This window comes from Oncorhynchus masou, chromosome 18 (assembly GCF_036934945.1).
Source record: "Oncorhynchus masou masou isolate Uvic2021 chromosome 18, UVic_Omas_1.1, whole genome shotgun sequence".
Classification (NCBI taxonomy): Eukaryota; Metazoa; Chordata; class Actinopteri; order Salmoniformes; family Salmonidae; genus Oncorhynchus; species Oncorhynchus masou.
In genome coordinates, this window is record NC_088229.1 from 42,849,171 (window position 1) to 42,876,244 (window position 27,074).

At 43.7% G+C, this 27,074-nt stretch overlaps 1 protein-coding gene across 1 annotated transcript; it reads right to left on the bottom strand.

Moving 5' to 3' along the window:
• Positions 1-340: 340 nt before the first annotated feature.
• LOC135504645 (cadherin-like protein 26) lies at positions 341-25,754 on the bottom strand. The gene is made up of 19 exons (XM_064923401.1): positions 25,473-25,754; positions 20,497-20,568; positions 20,312-20,404; positions 19,963-20,121; positions 19,729-19,876; positions 19,314-19,486; positions 19,037-19,165; positions 18,697-18,882; positions 18,107-18,387; positions 15,081-15,226; positions 13,455-13,682; positions 12,932-13,153; positions 12,425-12,555; positions 11,901-11,993; positions 9,392-9,460; positions 8,865-8,972; positions 2,567-2,605; positions 2,360-2,431; positions 341-1,805 (listed from the first exon to the last, which is right to left on the bottom strand). Exons 1-19 carry the CDS (start codon positions 25,500-25,502, stop codon positions 1,620-1,622), a joined length of 2,565 nt encoding a protein of 854 aa, XP_064779473.1. The 5' UTR covers positions 25,503-25,754; the 3' UTR covers positions 341-1,619.
• Positions 25,755-27,074: the final 1,320 nt, after the last annotated feature.

Sequence of the window (27,074 nt, forward strand, 5' to 3'; positions counted from 1 at the left end):
TTAATGTTGGGGATAGTCCAGGACTGGAGTTGGAAAACAATGATCTAAGCTTCTCACCAAACTGTAGGCTACATATGTATGTTATTGAGGAGGCCTATATGTTTGTTTAATCTAATTAATCAATTTATTAACAATATAAACCCTTAATTTTTGGTAAGAAATGTAAGATATTTTTAGATGTTGCAATAAAGTTGAGTAAAGTAGAAGCTCATCTTATGTTTGTAGGTATTTTCACTTGGTAATGAGTAGTAAGTAATTACTGTAACGATTGTCGTTGGTGGAAGAAGGTGGGGACCAAGGTGCAGCGTGGTACGTGTTCGGCATTTTATTAAATATAACTGAACACTAAATACAAAGTAACAAAAGGCACAACCGAAACAGCTCCGTCAGGTGCAACCCACACTAAACAGAAAATAACTACCCACAACCCATAGTGGGAAAACAGGCTGCCTAAATATGGTTCTCAATCAGAGACAACGATTGACAGCTGCCTCTGATTGGGAACCATACCAGGCCAAAACCAGAAATACGAAAACATAGAACAAAAACATAGAAAAAATAACATAGAACGCCCACCCTAGTCACACCCTGACCTAACCAAAATAGAGAATAAAAAGCCTCTCTATGGCCAGGGTGTGATAATTACATTGAAATACACTTAACTTAAACTAGCTAAATCCTGTGTAACACCTATTAATTCATTGTACTTATGCAGACATTACATGTACTCTGTGATATACTAATGTGTTTATTTTCTCACTTAGGTGGGGCTTCCGGAAGCTTTAAATTGAGGGCCAGGTTGTCAGGATGGGTAACGTACTATATAAGTACACATTAAGTACAAGTAAGTACCCCTCAAGATACACTTCATTTTAACTAGCTAAATCATGTGTAACACCTAGTAATTACATTGTATTTATGTAGATATTACATCTACTCTGTGGTGGGTTTATCCTCTCACTTGGATGGCAAGGAGGTTAAGGTTGTCATAATGGCAAATGTGCACATTAATTCCAGGTTATTTTTTTTATAAATATTTTAAGTAACTTGAAAAAAGGCCATAAAAAGTATGATTCACACAATGCTCATGTTTCCACAGAAGTGGTGTTGACATTTTGAAATTTCTATCGAAGTCATAGCATTGAAGTAAATCTCATTCCGGCATAACCAGTAGATCAAGAGATTACACAATTCTGTTGAAAATACTATGAACCGTGGCGATGATAAAAAAACATAACAAAACGCCATACAAACACACCCCAGCCCTGTCAAAACCGAAGTCCATAATGCCATCCGAGCATGATACGGTTTATTCAGTACAGTAAGTTCATCATTCATTGTGTCAGACAAAAATATCAGCAGTCTCTCCCAGTCCTTCTTCTGGGTAAAAGCCAATCCACAACAGTTTCGGTCTGTAAGAAAATGCCCCACTGATGTCGATAATGCAAAGCTTGATCCAAAATCACAATGGAGGAAGTTTGGTATAGCTGTGTCTTCTTCAACTGATAGGTCATCCCCCCCCCCATTCACCTCAAACAGGGGACAATGACAGACGTGTCTAATAAGCACCATTTCCCAGTCCAGCCAGGTGTGTGTGTCTACACCCTAATGTTCCTTTCCTACATGTCCTGGCGACAGATGCCCCCCAGGGTGTTGAACTTTGACCCCAGGTCCCCTAGGAACTTCAAGTCATCCCCCAGGTTACTTAGCGATAGCTCATCCAGCGACTGGCACTTGCTGCCTCTCCCCTCATATCTGTACTCGTAGGGTTGGTAGTCCACCTCATCTCCAATCATATACATCCTCTGGGGAACCAATACGCCAGCGTTAGAGGATGTTAACTATTAAACTTTTCAATAATTACATTTCTACAAGATCTTAAAAAACTCTCAATACTAGTAACTAATGAAGTACTTATAATATATCCAACTAAGGGATATTTCTTACAATAAAGAATGTATGGAGTAGCGAAAAGACAAATATCACCACCATAGTTAGTTATTGTTTTCAAGACCACATGGTGCATCATTCACATCTCAACATAATTGTCCGTCTCTGTTTTCACAGCACAGGCTATTTGTGACATTTTCTACACGTCACGTACGTGTCAGGTCGGATGTTTTAAACCCTCGTACTGTACAAACACCTGGTGTTACACAGTACTGTACCATGCTAATACAAAGGAGTTGTGCTAAAATGCCTCTTAGTGAGGATTACGGGTCTCATTGTGTGATTACACAGGGGCTGGCCTGAGGTGGTTCCCCCTCTGGGACCCACAGATCCCTCTCTGGGGCCCTTGGGCCAGTGTACACACAACCGGTTCTGTAATGGCTGTGTTGCTTGGGGACAGGTATCTTACCCGGTCTATGTGCTCTGAAATGTGCTGGTCCGACAGCAGGCCAAAGGAGCGTGAATACTTCGACGAGTTTCTCTAAGGAGAGAGCAAAGGAGCCGTGAAAACACAGGAAAACAAACATGAAGGCAACAATTTCATGCAGTGTGTATCAATGGTGTGTGTGGTGTCAAGTAGACACGATTCTGATAGTTAGTGCACAGCAACACTTACCCTCATGGTATTGTTCCTGCTTGCAGTCCACGCCTGGTACTGCAATTGGAAAATTCATATTCACATTGTTGATATGAGAATTATCTACTGCATTAACACACCCACTTCACTGTATAAAATAATATGTTAATATGTAACAACCTGTCATAACCTGTCATAAATTGCATCTATACAACTGTCAAATCATATACAGGGCCTCCAGAAAGTATTCACACCTCTTGACTTGTTCCACATTTTGTTGTATTAAAGCCTGAATTTAAAACGGATTAAAAATATATATATATATCATTCTCACCAGTCTATACACAATACCCCATAATGACAAAGTGAAAACATAACTGTAACTAGGCCACTCAGGAACATTCAATGTCGTCTTGATAAGAAACTCCAAGCTCATCATTAAGCTCTGAGCCCTGGGTCGGAAGCCTGCCCTGTGCAACTGGATCCTGGACTTCTTGATGGGCCGCCCCCAGGTGGTGAAGATAAGAAACAACACCTCCACTACGCTGTTCCTCAACACCGGGGCCCCACAAGGGTGCGTGCTCAGCCTCCTCCTGTACTCCCTGTCCACCCATGACTGCGTGGCCACACACGCCTCCAACTCAGTCATCAAGTTTGCAGATGACACAACAGTAGTAGGCCTGAACAGGAGGGAAAACCCGGATCCGTACAAATCAGCTGGGCTAGACAATCTGGACCTCTCTTTTTAAAATGATCCGCTGCCATTTTGTTGTTGCAACCCCTATTACAAGTCTGTTCAACCTCTCTTTTGTATCATCTGAGATTGCTAAAGATTGGAAAGCTGCCGCGGTCATCCTCCTTTTCAAAGGGGGTGACACTCTAGACTCAAACAGTTAAAGACCTATATTCATCCTGCCCTGACTTTCTAAAGTCTTCGAAAACCAAGGTAACAAACAGATCACTGACCATTTCGAATCCCACCGTACCTTCTCCGCTGTGCAATCCGGTTTCCGAGCTGGTCACGGGTGCACCTCAGCCACGCTCAAGGTACTAAACAATATCATAACCACCATCGATAAAATACAGAACTGTACAGCCGTTTCCATCGACCTGGCCAAGGCTTTTGACTTTGTCAATCACAGTATTCTTATCGGCAGACTCAACAGCCTTGGTTTCTCAAATGACTACCTCGTCTGGTTCACCAACTACTTCACAGCTAGAGTTCAGTGTGTCAAATCGGGGGGCCTGTTGTCCAGACCTCTGGCAGTCTCTATGGGGGTGCTACAGGGTTCAATTCTCAGGCCGACTCTTTTCTCTGTATATGTCAATGATGTCGCTCTCTTTGCAGGTGATTCCTTGATCCACCTCTACGCAGACGACACCATTCTGTATACATCTGGCCCTTTTTTGTACACTGTGTTAACAATCTTCCAAATGAGCTTCAATGCCATACAACACTCCTTCCGTGGCCTCCAACTGCTCTTAAACGCCATTAAAACTAAATGCATGCTCTTCAACCGATCGCTGCCCGCACCCGCTCGCCCGACTAGCATCACTACTCTGGACGGTTCTGACTTAGAATATGTGGACAACTACAAATACCTAGGTATCTGGCTAGACTGTAAACTCTCCTTCCAGTCTCATGTTAAGCATCTCCAGTCCAAAAATTAAATCTAGAATTGGCTCCCTATTTCGCAACAATGTCTCCTTCACTCACGCTGCCAAACATACCCTCGTAAAACTGACTATCCTACCGATCCCCGACTTCGGCGATGTCATTTACAAAATAACCTCCAACACTCTACTCAGCAAACTGGATGCCCTATATACCACCCACCACTGCGACCTGTATGCTCTCGTTGTCTGGCCCTCGCTACATAATCGTCGCCAGACCCACTGGCTCCAGGTCATCTATAAGTCTTTGCTAGGTAAAGCTCCACCATATCTCAGCTCATGGTCACCATAACAACACCCACCCGTGTCACGCACTCCACCAGGTATATCTCACTGGTTATACCCAAAGCTAACACCCACTTTGGCCGCCTTCCAGTTCTCTGCTGCCAATGACTGGAACAAATCTCTGAAGTTGGAGACATATCTCCCTCACTAACTTTAAGCATCAGCTGTCTGAGCTGCTTACCGATCGCTGCAGCTGTACACAGCCCACCTGTAAATTGCCCACCCAACTACCTACCTCATCCCCATATTGTTTTTATTTACTTTTTTTTCTCTTTTGCACACCAGTATTTCTACTTGCACATCATCATCTGCACATCTATCACTTCAGTGTTAATTTGCTAAATTGTAATTCTTCGCTAATATGGCCTATTTATTGCCTTACCTTCTTACTCCGTTGGCACACACTGTATATAGATCATTCTATTGTGTTATTGACTGTACTTTTGTTTATCCTATGTTTAACTCTGTGTTGTTTTTGGTCGCATTGCTTTGCTTTATCGTGGCCAGGTCGCAGTTGTAAATGAGAAGTTGTTCTCAACTGGCCTACCTGGTGAAATAAAAAAATATACAATTTTCATCAGTTTCCAGATTTAGCCAAGGAAGAGTGGTCTTTTGGCCAGGTTTTGATTTCCTTGTAGCCATTTGTAGGCTGGATTGTGGATAGAAAAACCTGACTGTCAGCTTCCACATTTTACAGGACAGAAGATTCCAGCTAATTTCCGTAATTACTTTTTCAAAATCATTTAACTCACCCTTAGGTATTCTGAGCTGATCAGGCTTGCAGTGCCTTGCAAAGATATTCAACCACCTTTGGCATTTATTTTTTATTTTGTTGCATTACAACCTGTAATTTAAATTCATGTAATGGAAATGCACAACATTGTCTAAATTGGTGAAGTGAAATGAAAAAAAAATTGAAAAGTGGTGTGCATATATATATTCACCCCTTTTTCTATAAAACCCCTAAATAAGATCTGGTGTAACCAATTACAATCAGAAGTCACATAATTAGTTAAATAAAGTCCACCTGTATGCAATCTAAGTGTCACATGATCTGTCACATGATCACACCTGTTCTGAAAGGCCCAGAGTCTGCAACCGCACAAAGCAAGGGGCACCACCAAGCAAGTGACACCATGAAGACCAAGGAGCTCTCCAAACAGGTCAGAAACAAAGTTCTGGAGAAGTACAGATCAGGGTTGGGTTATAAAAAAATATTTGAAACTTTGAACATCCTACGCAGCACCAATAAATATATATTTTTAAATGGAAAGAACATGGCACCACAACAAACCTGCCAAAAGAGGGCTGCCCACCAAAACTCACGGACCAGGCAAGGGGAGGGCATTAATCAGAGGCAACAAAGAGACCAAAGATAACCCTGAAGGAGCTGCAAAGCTCCACAGCGGAGATTGGAGTATCTGTTTATAGGACCACTTTAAGCCGTACATTCCACAGTGTGAAGAGTGGCAAGAAAAAAGGCATTGCTTAAAGAAAGAAAATAAGCAAACACGTTCGGTGTTTGCAAAAAGGCATGTGGGAGACTCCCCAAACATATGGAAGAAGGTAATCTGGTCAGATAAGACTAAACTTGAGCTTTTTGGCCATCAAGGAAAATGCTATGTCTGGCGCAAACCCGACACCTCATCACCCCGAGAACATCATTCCCACAGTGAAGCATGGTGGTGGCAGCATCATGCTGTGGGGATGTTTTTCATCAGCAGGGACTGGGAAACTGGTCAGAATTGAAGGAATGATGGATGGTGCTAAATACATGGAAATTCTTGAGAGAAACCTGTTTCAGTCTTCCAGAGATTTGAGACTGGGATGGAGGTTCACCTTCCAGCAGGACAATGACCCTGAGCATACTGCTAAATCAACACTCAAGTGGTTTAAGGGGAAACATTTAAATGTCTTGGAATGGCCTAGTCAAAGCCCAGACCTCAATGCAATTGAGGTCTGGGTGTGAGTTAAAGATTGTGGTGTGAGTTAAAGATTGCTGTACACCAGTGGAACCCATCCAACTTGAAGGAGCTGAAGCAGTTTTGCCTTGACTTTTTGTATTGACTTTGGGGGGGGGGGAATAAATCAATTTTAATTCCAGGTTGTAAGGCCACAAAATAAGAAAAATGCCAAGGGGTGTGAATACTTTCGCAAGCCACTGTAAACAAAGATAAACAATCCGTCGTTACTTTAAGACATGAAGCTCAGTCAATATTTGAAAATGTGCAGTCGCAAAAACCCTCAAGATCTATGATGAAATTGGCTCTCATGAGGACCGCCACAGGAAAGGAAGACCTAGAGTTACCTCTTTTTTTGTCTATCTTTTATGTAACCTTTATTTAACTAGGCAAGGCAGCAGACAATAAGTTCAGTAGAGTTACCAGCCTCAGAAAATGCAGCCCAAATAAATGCTTCACCGAGTTCAAGTAACAGACACATCTCAACATCAACTGTTCAGAGGAGACCGTGTGAATCAGGCCTTCATGGTCAAATTGCTGCAAAGAAACCACTACTAAAGAGCACCAATAAGAAGAGACTTGATTGGGTCAAGAAACACGAGCAACGGACATTAGACTGGTGGAAATCTGTCCATTGGTCTGATGAGTCCAAATTTGAGATTTTTGGTTCCAACCACTGTGTCTTTGTGAGACGCAGAGTCGGTGAACGGATGATCTCACAAGTGTGGTTCCCACCATGAAGCAAGGAGGAGGTGTGATGGTGTGGAGGTGCTTTGCTAGTGACACTTTCTGTGATTTATTTAGATTTCAAGGCACACTTAACCAGCATGGCTACCACAGAATTCTGCAGCGATACGCCATCCCATCTGGTTTGCGCTTAGTGGGACTATCATTTGTTTTTCAACAGGACAATGACCCAAAACACCTCCAGGCTGTGTAAGAGCTATTTTACTTAGCTATGGTCGGCGTACACAACCTGGTCTCAGAGCATTTTGTATTATTCTGTATCTAAAGCCGAGACACTCTACTGTGGTTAGAGTGGATAGTTGGTCGGAGTGGGCGTAAAACGCGAATGTCTAGCAACCTAAAGGTTGTGAGTTTGAATGTCAAAAACGGACAACTTTAGCATTTTAGCTAATTAACAACTTTTCAACTACTTACTACTTTTAGCAACTTTGCAACTACTTAGAATGATAGCTAACCTTTCCCCCAACCTTAACCCTTTTAGCTTTACCCTTCCCTGAACCTTAATCATTTAACAGAACTCCTAAACTTAACCCTAACCCTAACCCCTAGCCTTGCTAATGTTAGTGAGCTAGCTAACATTAGCTACCTGGCGATAATTCTTAAAATATCATATATTTTGCAAATTCGTAATTACGTTTTGCGAATTTACATTTTGTAGGTTTGCAAATTCACAGCATATAATATGATTTGTAATTCGTAATATATCAGACAAAATGGGTGATGAACATCCACAAATTAATGCATATCATACGAAACATAACCTATCAAACTAAAAGCTTGTCTTGAATTTTGTCACACCCTGATCTGTTTCACCCCCCTCCAGGTGTTGCGCATCTTCTCCATTATCCCCTGTGTATTTATACCTGTATGCTCTGTTTGTCTGTTGCCAGTTCATCTTGTGTGTTCAAGTCATCCAGCGTTTTGTCCAAGCTCCTGCTTTTTCCAGTTTCTCGCCCTCCTGGTTTTGACCGTTGGCTGTCCTGACTCCGAGCCCGCCTGCCTGACCACTCTGCCTACCCCCAACCCTGAATCTGCCTGCCGACCCGTACCTTTGTCCCCCTCTGGATTACAGAACTCTGCCTTTCCCTGATTCTGCCTGCCACCCGGTACCATTGCCCCACCTCTGGTTTATTGACACCTGCCTGCCTTGACCTGTCTGTCTATTATTAAACCAATATTAAACTATTGTTTATTCGATGTGGGCTGTATCTGGGTCTTACCTTCATACCTGATAGATTTACGTACAGAATAATACGGAATGCTCTGAGACCAGGTTGGCATACACCTGCTCTTTTAGATAAAATAACAGAATATGGAGGAGAAGCAGCACCTGCCATACCACCGTCCCTTCGATCTGCTATCTTTCTTTACAGTATTAGGAGAACCAACAAGTTGAATACGTATTGGCTCAAGAAATTTCAGCTTTTCCTTTTTTATTAACTTGTACATTATTTCTGCAAACATAATTCCACTGACATTATGGGGTTTTATGTGTAGGCCAGTGACACAAAATGTCAATATTATCAATTCCGGTAGTAACACAACAAATGTGGAAAAAGTCAAGGGGTGTGACGTGTGAACACTTTCAGAAGGCACTGTATGCAGCGCTAAGGTAGAAAAAGGAGGGTTATATTGCCCCCTTGTGGCTGCCTGGAGCAGATGTCACTTACCTTGCCTTGCCCATCCTGGCTTCTCAGAGTTCCGTTGGCTTCGCTCATTCTCTGGAATGTTCCCCATTCTGAGATCCCTCCCCCTCCTGAGGAGGATAGCTTGGTGACCTGGGGAGAGATGGAGGATGAGTACTGAGACAATGGGCACAACTGCCATTATACATGAAATACCTTATAATGTAACACTATATATACACAAAAGTATTTGGATTAGCCTTCAGAATGAGCTAGAGCACGGCTCTTCAACCCTGCTCTTGGAGAACTACCCTCCTGCAGGTTTTCACTCCAACCCCAGTTGTAACTGACCTGATTCAGCTGATTAATGAGCTTATTGTTATCATCACGTGCACTTGTTTTGGGTTGGAGTGAAAACCAACAGGACAGTAGCTCTCCAGGGAAAAGTAGTTCAAAGATATTTTAAAACACAACAGGTTTTAAAACATATACTTGATGTTTCCGTTTTGCTGAATTTAGGCTGGAACTTCAACGCTTGAAAAATCAGGTTTGTCAGCAAGGCTGTCACTTACCACGGTCTTCCCTGTGGTTCTGTATGTCTCATTGGTCTCTTGGGTCATCTCATTGGTCTCCTGAGTAAGCTGTCCGATCAGAGAAGAGAGTCAAGCACAGCATAAATAGCCTCTGTCGAGTACACAAAAACCGGATGTTTCGGTTTTCAGACCATATTGAAAGAGAGCTGGCAGGACCAGCCAGTTTTTGTCTAGTGGGTTTGTATTCTTTCCTTGCTACTGATATGTGCATCCATTGCTTCACTCTTTAAACACAAGCCTTTGCTTGGCTGGACATTTACTGGGCAGGTAGTAACTATTTAAACGTAATAGGATAGCTCAGCAAAAATAAATATTCCCATATTCCTTTCCTTACCTCGTAAGCAGTCTATGGACTGCTCTTAATCTCTCGTGGACAGACTGTAAATGCTCTGTAATAGCTACTGTAAATTGGACAGTGCAGTTAGATTAACAAGAATGTATCCTTTCTGCCGAAATAAGACATGTCTATGTCCTGGAAAGTTTGCTGTTACTTACAATGTCATGCTAATCACATTAGTGCGCATCAGCTCAACCTTCCCGGTATAGGTTTAACAGATAGAATGTCTACCAATGGCATGTCCAAATTACACTGGTCACACAAAACATTTCTAAAGTATTTCTAAAGTAAAAATAGCCCACACTTTAGACAAGGCCATGCAAAAAGATAAGTAAATATTATTTAATGGTTTATAAGGATCTATATTAAATGTCTTATAAATTATCTTACGAATCATTATTAAATACGTTAAATGTTGTTTACAAATGTGTGAATAACTAGGTTACTAACATTTACAAATGTGTGAGTGAATAAACGATTTACTAATGCATTAGAATTATGTGACGTTTTTATAAAGTGCTACCTGAAAACGGCTACAAAAATGTCCATGAATTATAATCCACATAATAATTCACATTTCCTGTTGGTGCCGGATTATTTCCCTGCAGAAGCAAACTGGCTCAGATTAAGCTAGCTACTACATCTGTATGTAGTAACTAGTCTTGTTGTTGTTGTTGAAAGAGTAAATAACATGATATATGAAGAGGTGTAGCGTAGCAGATAGAGCGGTGAAGGTCGATAGTAGCTAGCTCTGTTCAACAGTAGGGCTATCTTACAGTTTGGAGACTTGGCTCTAACTCATTCTCCTTTGACAAGCTGATGGCATGCTTGTACCAATAAGTCCATCCTGTTTAGGAAACCATCATAAAAGATTATGCACTATATAACTTAGCGCACCTCATAAATCTTCTAAATCTCACTAATGTTTACTATGCCCTCTAGTGCACACTGTGCCCGACACAATCCACTATTTTAAATATCTTAGTTCACATTACTTCACTCTATTTTATTCCGTACACTCCATACATCTCTAGTACACACTACTATGATATGCCTTTGTTTTGTACTTTACCCCTTTTTCTTCCCAATTTTGTGATATCCAATTGGTAGTTACAGTCTTGTCCCATCGCTGAAACTCCCCCACGGACTTGGGAGTGGCGAAGGTTGAGATCCATGCGTCACCTGAAAGACGATCCTGCCAAGCCGCACTGCTTCTTGACACAATGCTCGCATCACCCGGAAGCCAAGAGCACCAATGTGTCAGTCGCAACACCGTCCAACCAGCAACCGTGGTCAGCTTGCAGGCTCCCGGCCCGCCACAAGGAGTCGCTAGAGCACGACGGGACAAGGAAATCCCGGCCGGCCAAACCCTTCCCTAACCTGGAAGTCGCTGGGCCAATTGTGCACCTCCTCATGGGTTTCCAGGTCATGATGCAGTGCCTTAGACTGCTGTGCCACTCGGGAGGCCGCTGTCTGTACTGTATTCTATACGTAATACAAAAGACAAGTCATCCAAGCCGATCAACTAGGCCTACAGGTGTTTACAAGCAAGTGTAACGGCCACCTTTTCCGGGGCCACCAACACATTCTTTTAGCAGACTGGTTCATCTTCCCTGCACAGTCAAACTAGACATGGAAGTGTGGTTTGGAGAATGTGGTCACTTTGCATTTTGCAAATGTGCTCATGAGTCACAAGTCAAGAGTCACACCCAAATCATGTATGTGCGCTATTTTACTGTCTCTCATTGGTACAATAGAAAATAAATTATGCTTGTGGTGATAGAACCTGCTTCAGTTCGTACTTTCCATACTTATATAGTACAAATTAGAGGGAAACACACACCCTACACATAGTCACCTGTAACTGTCATTGTATTAATGACTTCTATTAACTCTATTAACTCCACCTAACCATGCAGAACACACACACACACACACACACACACACACACACACACACACACACACACACACACACACACACACACACACACACACACACACACACACACACACACACACACACACACACACACACACACACACAGACATACCAGGTCATGATGAAATAAGGATTGTGAAGCAGAAAGAGATGTTAAAGACAAAATTAAGAAGAAGAAGAGAGGAAAGTAAGGATAGTGGCCAGTTTACCTTTATGCCTGTGGTGGCCTGCTTCATTCCATCTACCACGTCCACGGCTACATGATTGGAAGTGGTGCGAGCCAAGATCAACATGGGCTCACCCTAAGAGAGAGGGACAGGGGGCGAGAGAGAGGAGGAGGGAAAATAAGGAGGATAGGGGCATGAGAGATGAGGAGAGGAGGAGTGGTGGCAGGAGAGAGAAGTGGAGACAGGAGAGAGGGGGCGTGGAGACAGGAGAGAGGAGGGGAGGCAGGAGAGAGGAGGCATGGAGACAGGAGAGAGGAGGCATGGAGACAGGAGAGAGGAGGAGTGGAGGCAGGAGAGAGGAGGAGTGGAGGCAGGAGAGAGGAGGAGTGGAGGCAGGAGAGAGGAGGAGTGGAGGCCGGAGAGAGGAGGATGACCACAATGATGTAAGCATTGCACATTGTGTACAAATAAATAGCTAATAAACCTATATTATTACTGCACACTCACACACACACACACGAGCACACACTTGCACGCGTAACCCACATGCAGACACCCACTCACACCTTGCATGCGGAGCCCCCTCCCTCCTCGTTGTAGTTGATAAGAGTCTGGTTTCCCTCGTCTTGCAGATTGAGGGGGAGGTGAGTGAACGTCTTACCGCCACACTCACACAGCAGGAGGAAAAGCAGCAGCACTGGAAGAGGGGCACACAACCAGTGTCACTACTAATAGTCGTACGTATAACATAGCTTTTTACAGTACAAACAACTCATGGGTGTTTAAAGTCATGGTTGCATAGCACTTCATAGCATTTCACTGCTATATTACTGCTACCGATCAACATGTTCTAGCAATATGGCATCACAAGTTTGATCTCAATTCGATAGATGTGATTTGGATTAGACTGTATTGGTATCTTTCAAATCTTTCTCCACTCCAGATTTCAGGCTATAATCACTAGGGTTAGTTCTAAGACTGTCTGAGTAACTGACTTACTGATTGTCCGCCTACTCTCTAACTATCCCTTATCTCTATCTACAGTACTCCATACCTATTCCCTTTGAACTCACGTAAGAGGAGAAGCAGTCCAGCCAGCAGTAGTCCTATAGCGGCCAAGCCCAGGCTGGAGGTCCGGGGTAGAGATGCCCTACACTTGTCCCCTCCCCCACAGTCACACACCATAACCTCGACAGTGTCATTTACAACCATCCCTTGCTGGTCCTGGATCACCAGAGGTACTGTGTAGTTACCGTACGGCAGACTCTTGAGACTGACCAGACCCGCCTCCACACCTGACCACCAGGGAGAAAGAGAGAGAGGGGTGGAAGGAGAGGAAAATAAGGAAGGGGGTTAATTATACTCAATGCTGTGCAGCGTTGAAGGACCTGACATCTCAGTATTTTTTGTATTTTTCCAGGTGAGCAGGTTGTGTTGAGATTGGCTGAAATGTCCATGTATATTTATGGACTTTGGAAGAGGTCTATGACAGCTATACAACCCTTCAGCTCTGTACGGAAATAGTAGATTAATATATATCAGGGTAAATGCAGAGCTTTGGTGTGTGTGTATATGGATGTGTGTGATTCTGCTAACCAGTGGCAGGGTCCAGTTTCCAGCGGCTCTTCAATGCTTTGTCTCCGTTGTCCACTCCCAGGGAGAGGAAACAGGGACATCCAAAGGGATGGTTGTCCTTGTCTGATACCGGCACAATCACCTTGTTACCACACATCACCAGCTTCTTCTCCACCACATAGGGCGGGTTATCATTGATATCCCCCAGGTGGACCAGAATGGTGCCTGTAGCCGTGGCAGGGGGCTCCCCTGAGAAACGAAGACAGAGACTTTGAATACTTTATTATGCTCAATACCATACACATATGCACAGTTGAAGTGGGATGTTTAGCAAAATATATTTAAACTCAGTTTTTCACAATTCCTGTCATTTAATCCTAGTAAAAATTCCCTGTTTAAGGTCAGTTAGGATCACCACTTTGTTTTAAGAATGTGAAATGTCAGAATAATAGTACAGAGAATGATTTATTTCAGCTTTTATTTCTTTCATCACATTCCCAGTGAGTCAGAAGTTTACATGCACTCAATTAGTATTTGGTAGCATTGCCTTTAAATTGTTTAACTTGGGTCAAACATTTCTGCTGGTGTAATTGAGTCAGGTTGGTAGGCCTCCTTGCTTGCACACGCTTCTTCAGTTCTGCCCACAAATTTTCTATGGGATTGAGGTCAGGGCTTTGTGATGGCCACTCCAATACCTTGACTTTGTTGTCCTTAAGAAATTTTGCCACAAATTTGGAAGTATGCTTGGGGTCATTGTCCATTTGGCAGACTCATTTGCGACCAAGCTTTCACTTCCTGACTGATGTCTTGAGATGTTGCTTCAATATATCCACATAATTTTCCTGCTTCATGATGACATCTATTTTGTGAAGTGCACCAGTCCCTCCTTCAGCAAATAACCCCCACAACATGATGCTGCCACCCCCGTGCTTTACGGTTGGGATGGAGTTCTTCGGCTTGCAAGCCTCCCTCTTTTTCCTCCAAACATAACGATGGTCATTATGGCCAAACAGTTCTTTGTCTATTTCATCAGACCAGAGGAAATTTCTCCAAAAAGTACTTTCTTTGTCCATATGTGCAGTTGCAAACCGTAGTCTGGCTTCTTTATGGCGATTTTGGAGCAGTGGCTTCTTCCTTGCTGAGCGGCCTTTCAGGTTATGTCGATATAGGATTCATTTTACTGTGGATATAGATACGTTTGTACTTGTTTCCTCCAGCATATTCACATGGACCTTTGCTGTTGTTCTGGGATTGATTTTGCACTTTTCGCACCAAAGTACATTAATCTCTAGGAGACAGAACGCGTCTTCTTCCTGAGCGGTATGACGGCTGCGTGGTCAAATGTTCTTTACACTTACATACTATTGTTTGTACAGATGAACGTGGTACCTTTAGGCATTTGGAAATTTCTTCCAAGGATTAACCAGAGTTGTAGAGGTCTGTAGATTTCTTTTGATTTTCCCATGATGTCAAGCAAAAAGGCACTGAGTTTGAAGGTAGATCTTGAAATACATCCACAGGTACACCTCCAATTGACTGAAATAATGTCAATTAGCCTATAAGAAGCTTCTAAAGCCACTGTACATACACACAGCTGCATGCAAGCACACACACAAACACATGCACACATACACACTACACACTAACCGTTGTCTATGGCTTGGATTAGAATAGTGTAGATGTTGTCTTTGTTGACGTAAGGTGACTCCCGGTCCATCTTCTTCACTGTAGTAACCTCTCCTGTCTTGGGGTCTATGGTGAACCAGCCTGCTGGGTCCTCAACTAACTCATACCTGGTCAGGACATGGAGAGGACAGACGGACAGACAGACAGGCAGGCAGACAGGCAGACAGGTTAACACATGGCTTTTCCTTACTGCCATAAGTAATAATGGTGAAACCAACTTATACAAAGGCTACAAATAATGTGCAGATGCTTAATGTGAACACACAATTTCAATATACACTACATGACCAAAAGTATGTGGACTCCTGCTCGTCAAACATCTCATTCCAAAATCATGGGCATAAATATGGATTTGGTTCCTCTTTGCTGCTATAAGAATCTTAACTCTTCTGGCAAGGCTTTCCACTAAATGTTGTAACACTTCTACAGGGACTTGCTTCCATTCAGCCACAAGAGCATTATTAGTGAGCTCATTAGTGAGGTCGGCACTTATGTTGGGCGTTTAGGCCTGGCTCGCAGTCACGGTTTTATTTACTCCCAAAAGGGGTTGGGGTCAGGGCTCTGTGCATACAAGTCAAGTTCTTCCACACCGATCTCAACAAACCATTTCTGTATGGACCTCACTTTGTGCAATGGGGTGTTGTCATGCTGAAACAGAAAGGGCCTTCCCCAAACTGTTGCCTCAAAGTTGGAAGCACAGAATCGTCTAGAATGTCATTGTTTGCTGTAGCATTAAGATTTCCCTTCACTGGAACTAAGGGGCCTAACCCGAACCATGAAAAACAGTCCCAGGCCATTATTATCCTCCACCAAACGTTACAGTTTGCACTACGCATTGGGGCAGGTATCATTCTCCTGGAATCCGCCAAACCCAGATTTGTCCGTTGGACTGCCAGATGGTGAAGAGAGAGTGTTTCCATTGCTCCAGAGTCCAATGGAGGTGAGCTTTACACCACTCCAGCCGATGCTTGGCATTGTGATCTATTTATTTATTTATTTATTTCACCTTTATTTAACCAGGTAGGCAAGTTGAGAACAAGTTCTCATTTACAATTGCGACCTGGCCAGGATAAAGCAAAGCAGTTCGACACATACAATAACACAGAGTTACACATGGATGAAAACCATATGTGATTAGTAAAACAAACATACAGTCAATAATACAGTATAAACAAGTCTATATACGATGTGAGCAAATGAGGTGAGATAAGGGAGGTAAAGGCAAAAAAAAGGCCATGGTGGCAAAGTAAATACAATATAGCAAGTAAAACACTGGAATGGTAGATTTGCAATGGAAGAATGTGCAAAGTAGAAATAAAAACAATGGGGTGCAAAGGAGCAAAATAAATAAACAAATTAAATACAGTAGGGAAAGAGGTAGTTGTTTGGGCTAAAATATAGGTGGGCTATGTACAGGTGCAGTAATCTGTGAGCTGCTCTGACAGTTGGTGCTTAAAGCTAGTGAGGGAGATAAGTGTTTCCAGTTTCAGTGCTTTTTGTAGTTCGTTCCAGTCATTGGCAGCAGAGAACTGGAAGGAGAGGCGGCCAAAGAAAGAATTGGTTTTGGGGGTGACTAGAGAGATATACCTGCTGGAGCGTGTGCTACAGGTGGGAGATGCTATGGTGACCAGCGAGCTGAGATAAGATAAGTCAAATTCACAGTGACTTTAAAGGGGGACTTTACCTAGCAGGGTCTTGTAGATGACATGGAGCCAGTGGGTTTGGCAACGAGTATGAAGCGAGGGCCAGCCAACGAGAGCGTACAGGTCGCAATGGTGGGTAGTATATGGGCTTTGGTGACAAAGCGAATTGCACTGTGATAGACTGCATCCAATTTGTTGAGTAGGGTATTGGAGGCTATTTTGTAAATGACATCGCCAAAGTCGCGGATTGGTAGGATGGTCAGTTTTACAAGTGTATGTTTGGCAGCATGAGTGAAGGATGTTTTGTTGCGAAATAGGAAGCCAATTCTAAATTTAACTTTGGATTGGAGATGTTTGATATGGGTCTGGAAGGAGAGTTTACAGTCTAACTAGACACCTAAGTATTTGTAGTTGTGCACGTATTCTAAGTCAGAGCCATCCAGAGTAGTGATGTTGGACAGGCAGGCAGGTGCGGGTAGCAATCGGTTGAAGAGCATGCATTTAGTTTTACTTGTATTTAAGAGCAATTGGAGGCCACGGAAGGAGAGTTGTATGGCATTGAAGCTTGCCTGGAGAGTTGTTAACACAGTGTCCAAAGAAGGGCCAGAAGTATTCAGAATGGTGTCGTCTGCGTAGAGGTGGATCAGAGACTCAACAGCAGCAAGAGCGACCTCATTGATGTATACAGAGAAGAGAGTCGGTCCAAGAATTGAACCCTGTGGCACCCCCATAGAGACTGCCAGAGGTCCGGACAGCAGACTTAGGCTTATGTGCGGCAGCTCGGCCATGGAAACCACTTTCATGAAGCTCCCGACCAACTGTTCTTGTGCTGACATTGCTTCCAGACGCAGTTTGGAACTCGGTAGTGAGTGCCGCAGCCAAGAACAGATGATTTGTATGCGCTACACGCTTCAGCACTCGGTGGTCCCGTTCTGTGAGCTTTTGTGGCCTACCACTTTGTGGCTGAGGTGTTGTTGCTCCTTGATGATTCCACTTCACAACAACAGCACTTACAGTGCCAGGGCAGCTCTAACAGGGAAGAAATTTGATGAACTGACTTGTAGGAAAGGTGGCATCCTATGACGGTGCCTCGTTGAAAGTCACTGTGCTCTTCAGTAAGGCCATTCTACTGCCAGTGTTTGTCTATGGAGATTGCATGGCTGTGTGCTCAATTGTATACACCTGTCTGCCACGGGTGTGGCTGAAATAGCCGAATCCACTAATTTAAAGGGGTGTCCACAAACTTTTGTATATATATTGTAAGTTGCGGGAATCAATATCACAACCTAGGTGAATGAAGAATCATTATGATGTTTCTGAGGCATAACATGTTATGCCACCCACCTGATTTTTTCCACATCTGAGTCAACGTCGGTGACTTTGGGTTTGTACAGCACCTTTCCCACCTCCTGCTCTTCCTTTCCATACACGTTTGTCACTTTTTTGTCAAACACCGGGGGGTCGTTCACGTCAATCACCTTCACAGTCACGTTGACTGTCTGGGGGGGCACGGTCAGGGTCTTACCAGGGGACACGGCCCCGCCGGACCTACACACAAACAAAGGCTCCTCGTTCTCCACGGCGATCTGCACATTGGTCAACGTTGTCTTCTCAAAATCCTTCCCCTGAGAGAAATGCACAAACAGTCACATCATCACAATAACTGTTCAATCACAACACTACAAAAAGAGGGATCGCAATACTAACCAATTACTGAGCTTTTATTATATAAAATGGATCAATCAAGTAACAAAAATGTTTTCCCTTGTCAGCACATTTTCGTGACTTTTTAAAATTTATTGCAGCAGCAAAATCAAGCATTTTGGAATGCAACTACCGTATCACAAATAACTCTGTGAAATCCTGGAGGGACCAACAATGCTCAGGACATTGTTGGCCTACTCATGTAAGGGCATAAGGTCAAACAGACTCACCTTGATGACAGTCAGTATACCCTCGTTGGTCTTGGGGTCGGTCTCGATCTTATAGTTTCCTTCCTCGTTCCCCTTCACAATGGAGTAAACGGCTCGCCATGCGGGGGTGTTGGGGGTGTCTGCATCAGTCACAGCCACTCGGAGTATCTCTTTATTGGATTCCATCTCCATCATGTGAGTATTGTACTGCAAAGAAAGACGGTAAAAGTAAGTATTTGTGCTTCAAAAATCAATAAAGACTTTTTCAATCAATCGTTCAATTGATCAAACAACCAATCAACCAACAAATCATTGAACCAATCAATCAACCAGTCAATCAATCAATCAACTTGGAACTTACGGTCTTGTCTTTGAACACTGGCTGGTGAGTGTTGGAGTCCATTATGTGGAGGTTGACCACTGCAGTTGAGGACAGGGCTGGTATCCCATGATCCCGAGCTTCAACAACCACTTTATACATCTTTACTTTCTATGTGAACAACAAAATAAATGAAATATTGATCCACCATTTTACATAAAGTTATTGACTGTGTGTGTGTGAGAGAGAGTTTGTGCGTCAATTGTGTGTGTTTGCACATGCTGTATGTAATGATGTGTGTGTCATAGTGGAGCCTTACGTCATAGTCAAAGCAGCCGGTGAAGGTGAGCTGGCTCATCTTGGTGCCCTCCACCTGCTTCAGGTTGATCTTGGGCTCGGATGGCTCCTGAGACAACACCCTTACACTGATGTTGGAGTTCTGTGTGTTCACCTGATCCATGTCCCTGGCTGTCAGAGGCACTGGCAGATACCCTTATACAGGGAGGGGGAGGGGGGAAAGGTGAGAAGGAAAAACAGGAATAGGAGGAGGAGAAGAGGGGAAATGAGTTCCCCTTTACATGTTCTCTATGATCAAGAAAGAGCAGCCACTTGCCACTTGATTTCTCAGCCGAACGCAACAACTGCCTGGTTCTTGGGCGAACAGTCTAGCTAAAGTTTACTTTGTACAAGGCTTATATACAGGCACATGATTTACAGCCTTTGTGTGTACTGACCTTCTGGCATGTTCTCTTTTACACTGGCTTTCATGACAGGGTGCTCAAAGTAAGGGGCGTTGTCATTGATGTCCGTAATCGCCACGTCGAACGTCAGAGTCTTGTCCACAAGCGCACCAGTCTCCTTGTCAATGATGTCAAACATAATCTGTGGGAAATAATATATTACTGCTATGTTAAGGTATTCCGTTTGTCTGTCTGTCCATCCGTCTGTCTTTGTCTTTTGATGCTTACATGAAAGAAGGGGTATCTCTCCCTGTCGATAGGCTTGTGTACGTACACCACACCATCCTCGTCGTCGATGGAGAACACGTCCACCGGTTCCTCGGTCACTCCAGTTCCAGATAAACGGAACTGATGACTTTTGAAAAGAGCCGCTTTATCGTTGAACATCTGGAAAGATGACCAGTTTTCAGGGCGGTAGAGGGTATAGTTCACAGTAAAGCTCACCACGGAGTTCTGTTGGAACTGTTCTTCTCTTGAATGATTATATACTATTTATGAGCCCAGTGGTTTTCTACCTATATTGAGGTAGCATGTGCAGACAGATTTGTCTTGTTTGTTGCTGTATGAATGTTTTTACCTGTGTGGCGAATTTAGGGAAAGGTCCAGGGTCCTCCTCCACTAGCTCAATTGTGGATAGGACCCACCTTCTTTTGGAACGCAGCAGCAGCTCCTTTAGGAAATCAGAGAAGGTGAGGGGAAGAGGGTCATTGTACCTGTGTTTTTAAACTCAAATATTAATTTCTGGAAATAACCATGACATACCCTCTTTTCCCGCTTGTTCAGTGTATAGTTGCCATTGTCATGTGCCAGTGCTAATGCAACCGTCATGGAGACCTGATGATAGAAGGGTGCAAACATGCAATTAGAGAGGATATATTCACAGGTGTGTGTAGTAAAAAATACATAAAGATGAAGGTATGAATCATTGCAGGTGACAGACCTGTGGAAGCCATCATGATAGTGGGAGAGTTTGGATGTACTGTATAGTGGCGTGCGTGTGTGCGTGCATGATGAGTAATGATGATGGTGGGAAGTACATTATATGCAGCAGGGGATGATTGTATGGAGCCGTGTAAGATGGAGGACATTGCAATTTTTGTGTATTGTCTGTATTAGTCTCACATGTCAGAAAGTTGCAATACAAAACACATTGCGCGATTAACTGAACTCTGTAACTATTATTGTAAAAAAAGGCCACCCTGCTCGTCTCCTCTACCTAACTTCCCCTCAAGGTCCCTTCAGTTTCTCTTAAGTCCCAGGCTGGTCTGCCACCTGGGCGCCCGTCGGACCCGGACCCTGGCCTACCATGATGCCGGACGTTTCCGCATTCGTCGCCAATTGCACAGTTTGTGCACAGAACAAGACTACTCGGCAAGCTCTGGCTGGTCTCCTCCAACCTCTGCTTGTCCCCCACCACCCCTGTTCCCACATCTCCTTGAACTTTGTCACGGGTCTACCCCCGTCTGATGACAACACTGCCATCCTGACCGTGGTGGATCAGCTCTCTAAAGCCGCCCACTTCATTCCTCTCCCCAAACTACCCTCTGCCAAGGAGATGGCCCAGGTCATGGTACAGCACGTCTTCCGGATCCATGGACTGCCCCTGGACATGGTCTCCGACCGGGGTCCTCAGTTCTCGTACCAGTTCTGGAAGGAGTTATGCACCCTCATTGGGTCGTCGGCCAGCCTATCCTACAGGTTCCACCAGCAGTCCAACGGCCAGTCGGAGTGAGCCGACCAGCACCAGGAAACCTCCCTGCTCTGCCTGGTCTCCGCCAACCCCACGACCTGGAGCCAGCAGCTGGTCTCGGTGGAATACGCCCGCAACACCCTTTCCTGCTCTGCCACGGGCCTATCACTGTTTGAGTGTTCCCTGGGGTATCAGCCCCCGCTCTTCCCTGAGCAGGAAGAGGAGGTCGGCATACCTTCTGCCCAGATGTTTGTCCGCCGCTGTTGTCGTATCTGAAGGAGAGCCGGGTCAGTCTTCCTCAAGACCACCTCCAGGTATTGATGGCAAGCGGATCGCCGGTAACATCTCGGCTCATATCGTTACGGGCAGAAGGTATGGTTATTCACTCGGGATCTGTCCCTCCAGGTGGAATCACACAAGCTCTCCCCCCGGTTTATTGGCCCATTTCCCATCTATAGAATTATTAGTCCCTCTGCTGTACATCTTCCGTTGCCCCGTAACCTTCATATATACCCCACCTTTCATGTATCCCGTATTAAGCCTGTGTCTCACAGTCCTTTGTCTTCCATTTCCAGGCCCACCCCTTCTCCCCGTGTCATCGGTGGCCATCCGGCCATCCGGAGACGCATCCTGAGGGTTCGACCACAGGGCAGGGGTTTTCAGTACCTGGTTGACTGGGAGGGTTATGGCCAGGAAGAGAGGTGCTGGGTCCCCGCTAGGTACATCCTGGACCCAGCCCTCATCGCCGACTTCTGCCGGAACCCCGATCAACCAGGTATGCGCCCAGGTAGGATGCCAGGTGGCGCCCCTAGAGGGGAAGGGAGGGGGGGTACTGTCACGCCCTGATCTGTTTCACTGGTCTTTGTGCTTGTGTCTACCACCTCCAGGTGTCGCCCATCTTCCCCATTATCCCCTGTGTACTGACACCTGTGTTTTTTGTTTGTCTGTTGCCTGTTCATCTTGTTTGTCAAGCTTACCAGTGCTTTGTCCTGTCAACTCCTGTCTTTTCCCAGCCTCTCTTTTTCTCGCCCCCCTGTTTTTTTTACCCTTATCCGTCCTGACCCTGAACCCGCCCTCCTGACCACTCTGCCTGCCCCTGACCCTGACCCAGCCTGCCGCCCTGTACCCTTGCCTTTGTTTGCTGCAAAAAACATAGTTACTTCAACATGGTCTGCACTTGGGTTTTACTTGGATACTTGATAGATGCTCCAGATACTCAACTAGTCTAAAGAAGGCCAGTTGTATTGCTTCTTTAATCAGAACAAAAGTTTTCAGCTGGGTTTTCTAATGATCAATTAGCCTTTTTAAAATGACAAACTTGGATTAGCTAACAGAACGTGTTATTGGAACACATGAGTGATGGTTGCTGATAATGGGCCTCTGCACGCCTATGTAGATATTCCATAAAAAATCTGCCATTTCCAAATACAGTATTAACAATGTCTACACTGTATTTCTGATCAATTTGATGTTATTTTAATGGACAAAAATTTGTGATTTTCTTTCAAAAACAAGGACATTCCTAAGTGAACCCAAACTTTTGAACGGTAGTGTATATGTAAATTGTATAGTTATAAACCTTAACTATTACTGTTTACATGTGTGCATATCTTTGCCTTATAGAACGACAGCAATAGGATTCCAAGTCATTCGGATTACCACAATCATATAAACATTCTCAAATAGAAACAGCTGTGTCTGTGTGTGTGTGTGTGTGAGCATGTGGTGTTGACCAAGTGTTCAGTATGGGCCTCAACATCATGTATGGGCCTCAACATCATGTTCTAACCGGACAGCACTATAGTGGGCAGAACCAAACAAATCAGTTATAAGTATATAGTGGGTGAGGTTATTCACAGCCAACCACACAGACGGGTGAGGGCATAACAGCCAAATGGTAATGAAATTACATACATTTTATCTTATACACTCTTGGATAAAAGGGTTCTTTGGCTGTCCCCATAGAGTACCACAGTATGAATCATAATACCCATATAACCTAGCAGTCAAACAAGAAAATGGTTCCAATTGTTTTTCCACAATTTTCCCATTTGAGTTTTTAGGAGCACTTCAAATAAGGGCTGTGTTTTCGTGTAGGCTTACCCTGGCGTGACGTTTTGATAACCGTGAAACTAGCTCTAGGACAAGGTGACTTTTATCAATATATTCGCCTGTATTTACCCCCCCAAAATTAAATGCTAATTTGGGAAAAATGAATATAGCGATTGGAACCTTTTTTATGGGTATTATAATACCTTAACTTTGGGGCTCTATTACAACAACTCTTTTTGGTTCAAGATTACAACACTTTGGTTCCAGGTAAAACACCTTAAGGTTCCATGTAGAAACCAAAAGGGTTCTTTAAAGGGTTCTTCGATGGGGACAGCCGAAGAACCCAATTAGATTCCAGGCAGTGTACCACAGCAAACAGAGACCAACAAGGCACGAGACACCTTCACTTTGTTTACAGCACAGAAAATATGCCATGCAAAAGTTGCCTTCCATACATATGTGTCATGGACACCAAAAATTTCAGAATTTTTTTATAGACATTAAATAAATAAAATTATAAAAGCTTGAAGACCCACTAAGGGATAGTCACCTTGGGTTGGTAGACTTGGTAAAGGGATGGTCAAATTGAAAATGTGCAGCACAAATGAACAACTTAAAGTATGTTTTCAGTCAGGCTTTAGCACTCAATGGAGTGTGTGTCATGAGCATTTAAAGCGGCAATCAGCAGTAGAAAAAATAACAAAGTGTTCGCGCGCCCGTTTCGGTAAAAAGCTGAGGGATATGACTGGAGAAATGTAACCACTCTCAAATTCATAGACAGAGCTACGGATGCAAGGACTCCATGATATAAAAATGAGAGTTTTAACCATGTTTTGGTTGTTTACATTTACTTTGTTTGCAAACATTGGAGTAAAACAAGCTTATATTTTTAGTTCAGATGGGGTACAACATTGTTAAGTTATCAATGGGTACATATCATTCATTTATTTAAGTCCAAAGCTGTTATGGTTGAACGCAAGGTGAGGTTTATAACAATTGAGTTGGGATCATATTTACTGCAGCCAAATGACATGTATAATACATAAAAATATATTTGTTAGAGACCACATAAGAAAAAAAGCTTGAAGACCAATGATACCTGATAAATGATCCAATAATTACAAGGAATGCTAATAATTATTGGATTATTTTTGAATAAATGGGCCAGTTTATTTTTACCACTTTTATCTCCCAAATTTCGTGATATGCAATTACAATCTTGTCTCATCACAGCAACATGCTCGGGAGAAGCAAAGGTTGAGTCATGCGTCCTCCGAAACATGACCTGCCAAACCACACGCCAGCAGCATTGATGTGTCAGAGGAAATATTGTTCATCTGATGACTGAAGTCAACCTGCAGGTGCCTGGCCTGCCACAAGAGCCTGATGAGCCAAGTAAAGGACCCCCAGCCAAACCCTACCCTAACAACTGAGCCAATTGTGGGACTCCCGGCCATGGCCAGTTGTGACACAGTTTGGGATCGAACCCAGGTCGGTAGTGATGCCTCAAGCACTGTGATGCAGTGCCTTAGAATGCTGCGCCACCCAGGAGACACCCTTTAATTCATTTTTTGACTTGAATAAAAAATATAGCCATTGAGATGCCTCTGCAGGTCGGGGAAAATACTAAAGAAGACCAGAGTGACTCAGCCCCAATCAGAAAAAGGGAGTGGCTTGTTTAGCTTTCTATACCGTCTCTGACTTAACATAATGAAAACCACTGGCAGCCATTTTGTGCTATTGTTGATAAGGTAGGCTAGATGGACTCATAACCTTTCAGTGTTCAGAGAGAAAAAACTCAGTGTCATACTAATATTATGATATACTGCACCCACATGACACTTCCGTGATCTACACTTCAGTACAACATATAGTATGAAAAATATATATATTTTTAAAGTATGCACTCACATTCTCTAGATAAGAGCGTCTGCTAAATTACTAGAAGGTAAAAATGCGTGTGTTTACCGTTTACCGAGGCTGGTTTTGTACTCACCGTCAGCAGAAGAAAGGACACCTTCGCCATTGTGGACCGTTCCTCTTGATATCCTTTGGGTAAGTGTAAAGAACTCAAATATGGTAGAGGTACATTTGAGACATTTGGTACAGGCAGCGTGAGGGACGGCCCACTATCCCTCCAGGCTCACTGAGCATCTGACACAGTCGTTTCCCCCCTCCTTTGTCCTAGACATGTGTCCTCACCAAGTATGTGTGTGCGTGAGAAAGAGAGATTGTGTATGTGTGAGAGAGTATGTGAGTGTAGGTGTTTACACTTTGTTTAGTATATACGTGTGTGTTTGTGTGTGCGTTCGTGTGTGCGTGTATAGGTGTGCCACTAATAACCTGTTGCTGCAATGTGACACATCTCAGGTCCCCAGGGCTTTAGTGAGGGGCGTAGTTTGCGAGGTCAGAGTAAGACCCTCTCTCCCTCTCTGCCGGTCTCAGGTTCTCATATTTTATTGATGCTCGTCCTACAGGGCGAGATGACTCATCCTCGGCACTACCCAGATTTCTAGGGTTATGTCTAAATCAGAAAGGATTTTATAGGCCTGCAGACAATACAGATGCTGTTTTTGGAATTTTGTATTGTATTCAAGGTTTAGGTCAATCAAATGTAGTAGGTTGCGTGTCCAGGTTTAATCAGAATTGCAGATGGCAGAGGGTTGGCGCAGTGCACATTATAAACACAATTCTAAGAAATACTATCCCAGCCTATCCCTCTCCTCATGCCCCAACCCTTTGCAACGCAAGTATTTCTCAGAACACAACCCAATAATCTGCTTTGCGTCCTGCGGGTGTGAGAAGATGCCAGAATTTATGACAAAGTGCTCTAGGCATAGAGAGATGTTTCATTTCTTTTTTTGCTATGGTTGACTGACAACACTAAGATGGCTAATGACAAGACCACACTTGTTAGAATCTCCATTGGCACTACATCTGACAGGAGCACTTGTCGGATAAGGTATCAATTCACACATGACCACCTTCTTAGTGTCTTGATAGTGTGGGAATCAATGGATTAATCTAAATGCTACTCATGAAGTTTACTTTGATGTCTCTTAGGCAAAGAGTCATTTGGCGAGAGGTACTTAACACATTCCTCCCTGCTAAATTCCCCCAAAACCTTCCTTCTTGTGTCTCCTTGTAAGAGAGAGTAAGAGTACCTGTCTGGTACAACCAGTTACTATCTCGCTCTCATCATCAGCTCCACTAGTGCCCCTGGGCTTTAAAACATACCAGTGATTAACAAATCTATTTTCCACCCAACCTCAACTCCAGGAAGAGACTCCTGAAGGTTGAATGCAAACTGAAAATTGGTTGGTTCTCTGGATAGCTCTTTTTGTTTTTGAATGTATTTGTGTTTATTATGGATCCCAATTAGCTGCTGCCAAAGCAGTAGCTACTCTTCCTGGGGTCCAGCAAAATTAAGGAAGTTTATACAAATTTAAAACATTACAATACATTCACAGATTTCACAACACACTGTGTGCCCTCAGGCCCCTACGCCACCACTACCAAATATCTACAGTACTAAATCCATGTGTATGTATAGTGCGTATGTTATCGTATCTGTCTGTGTGTGTGTGCATGTGTCTGT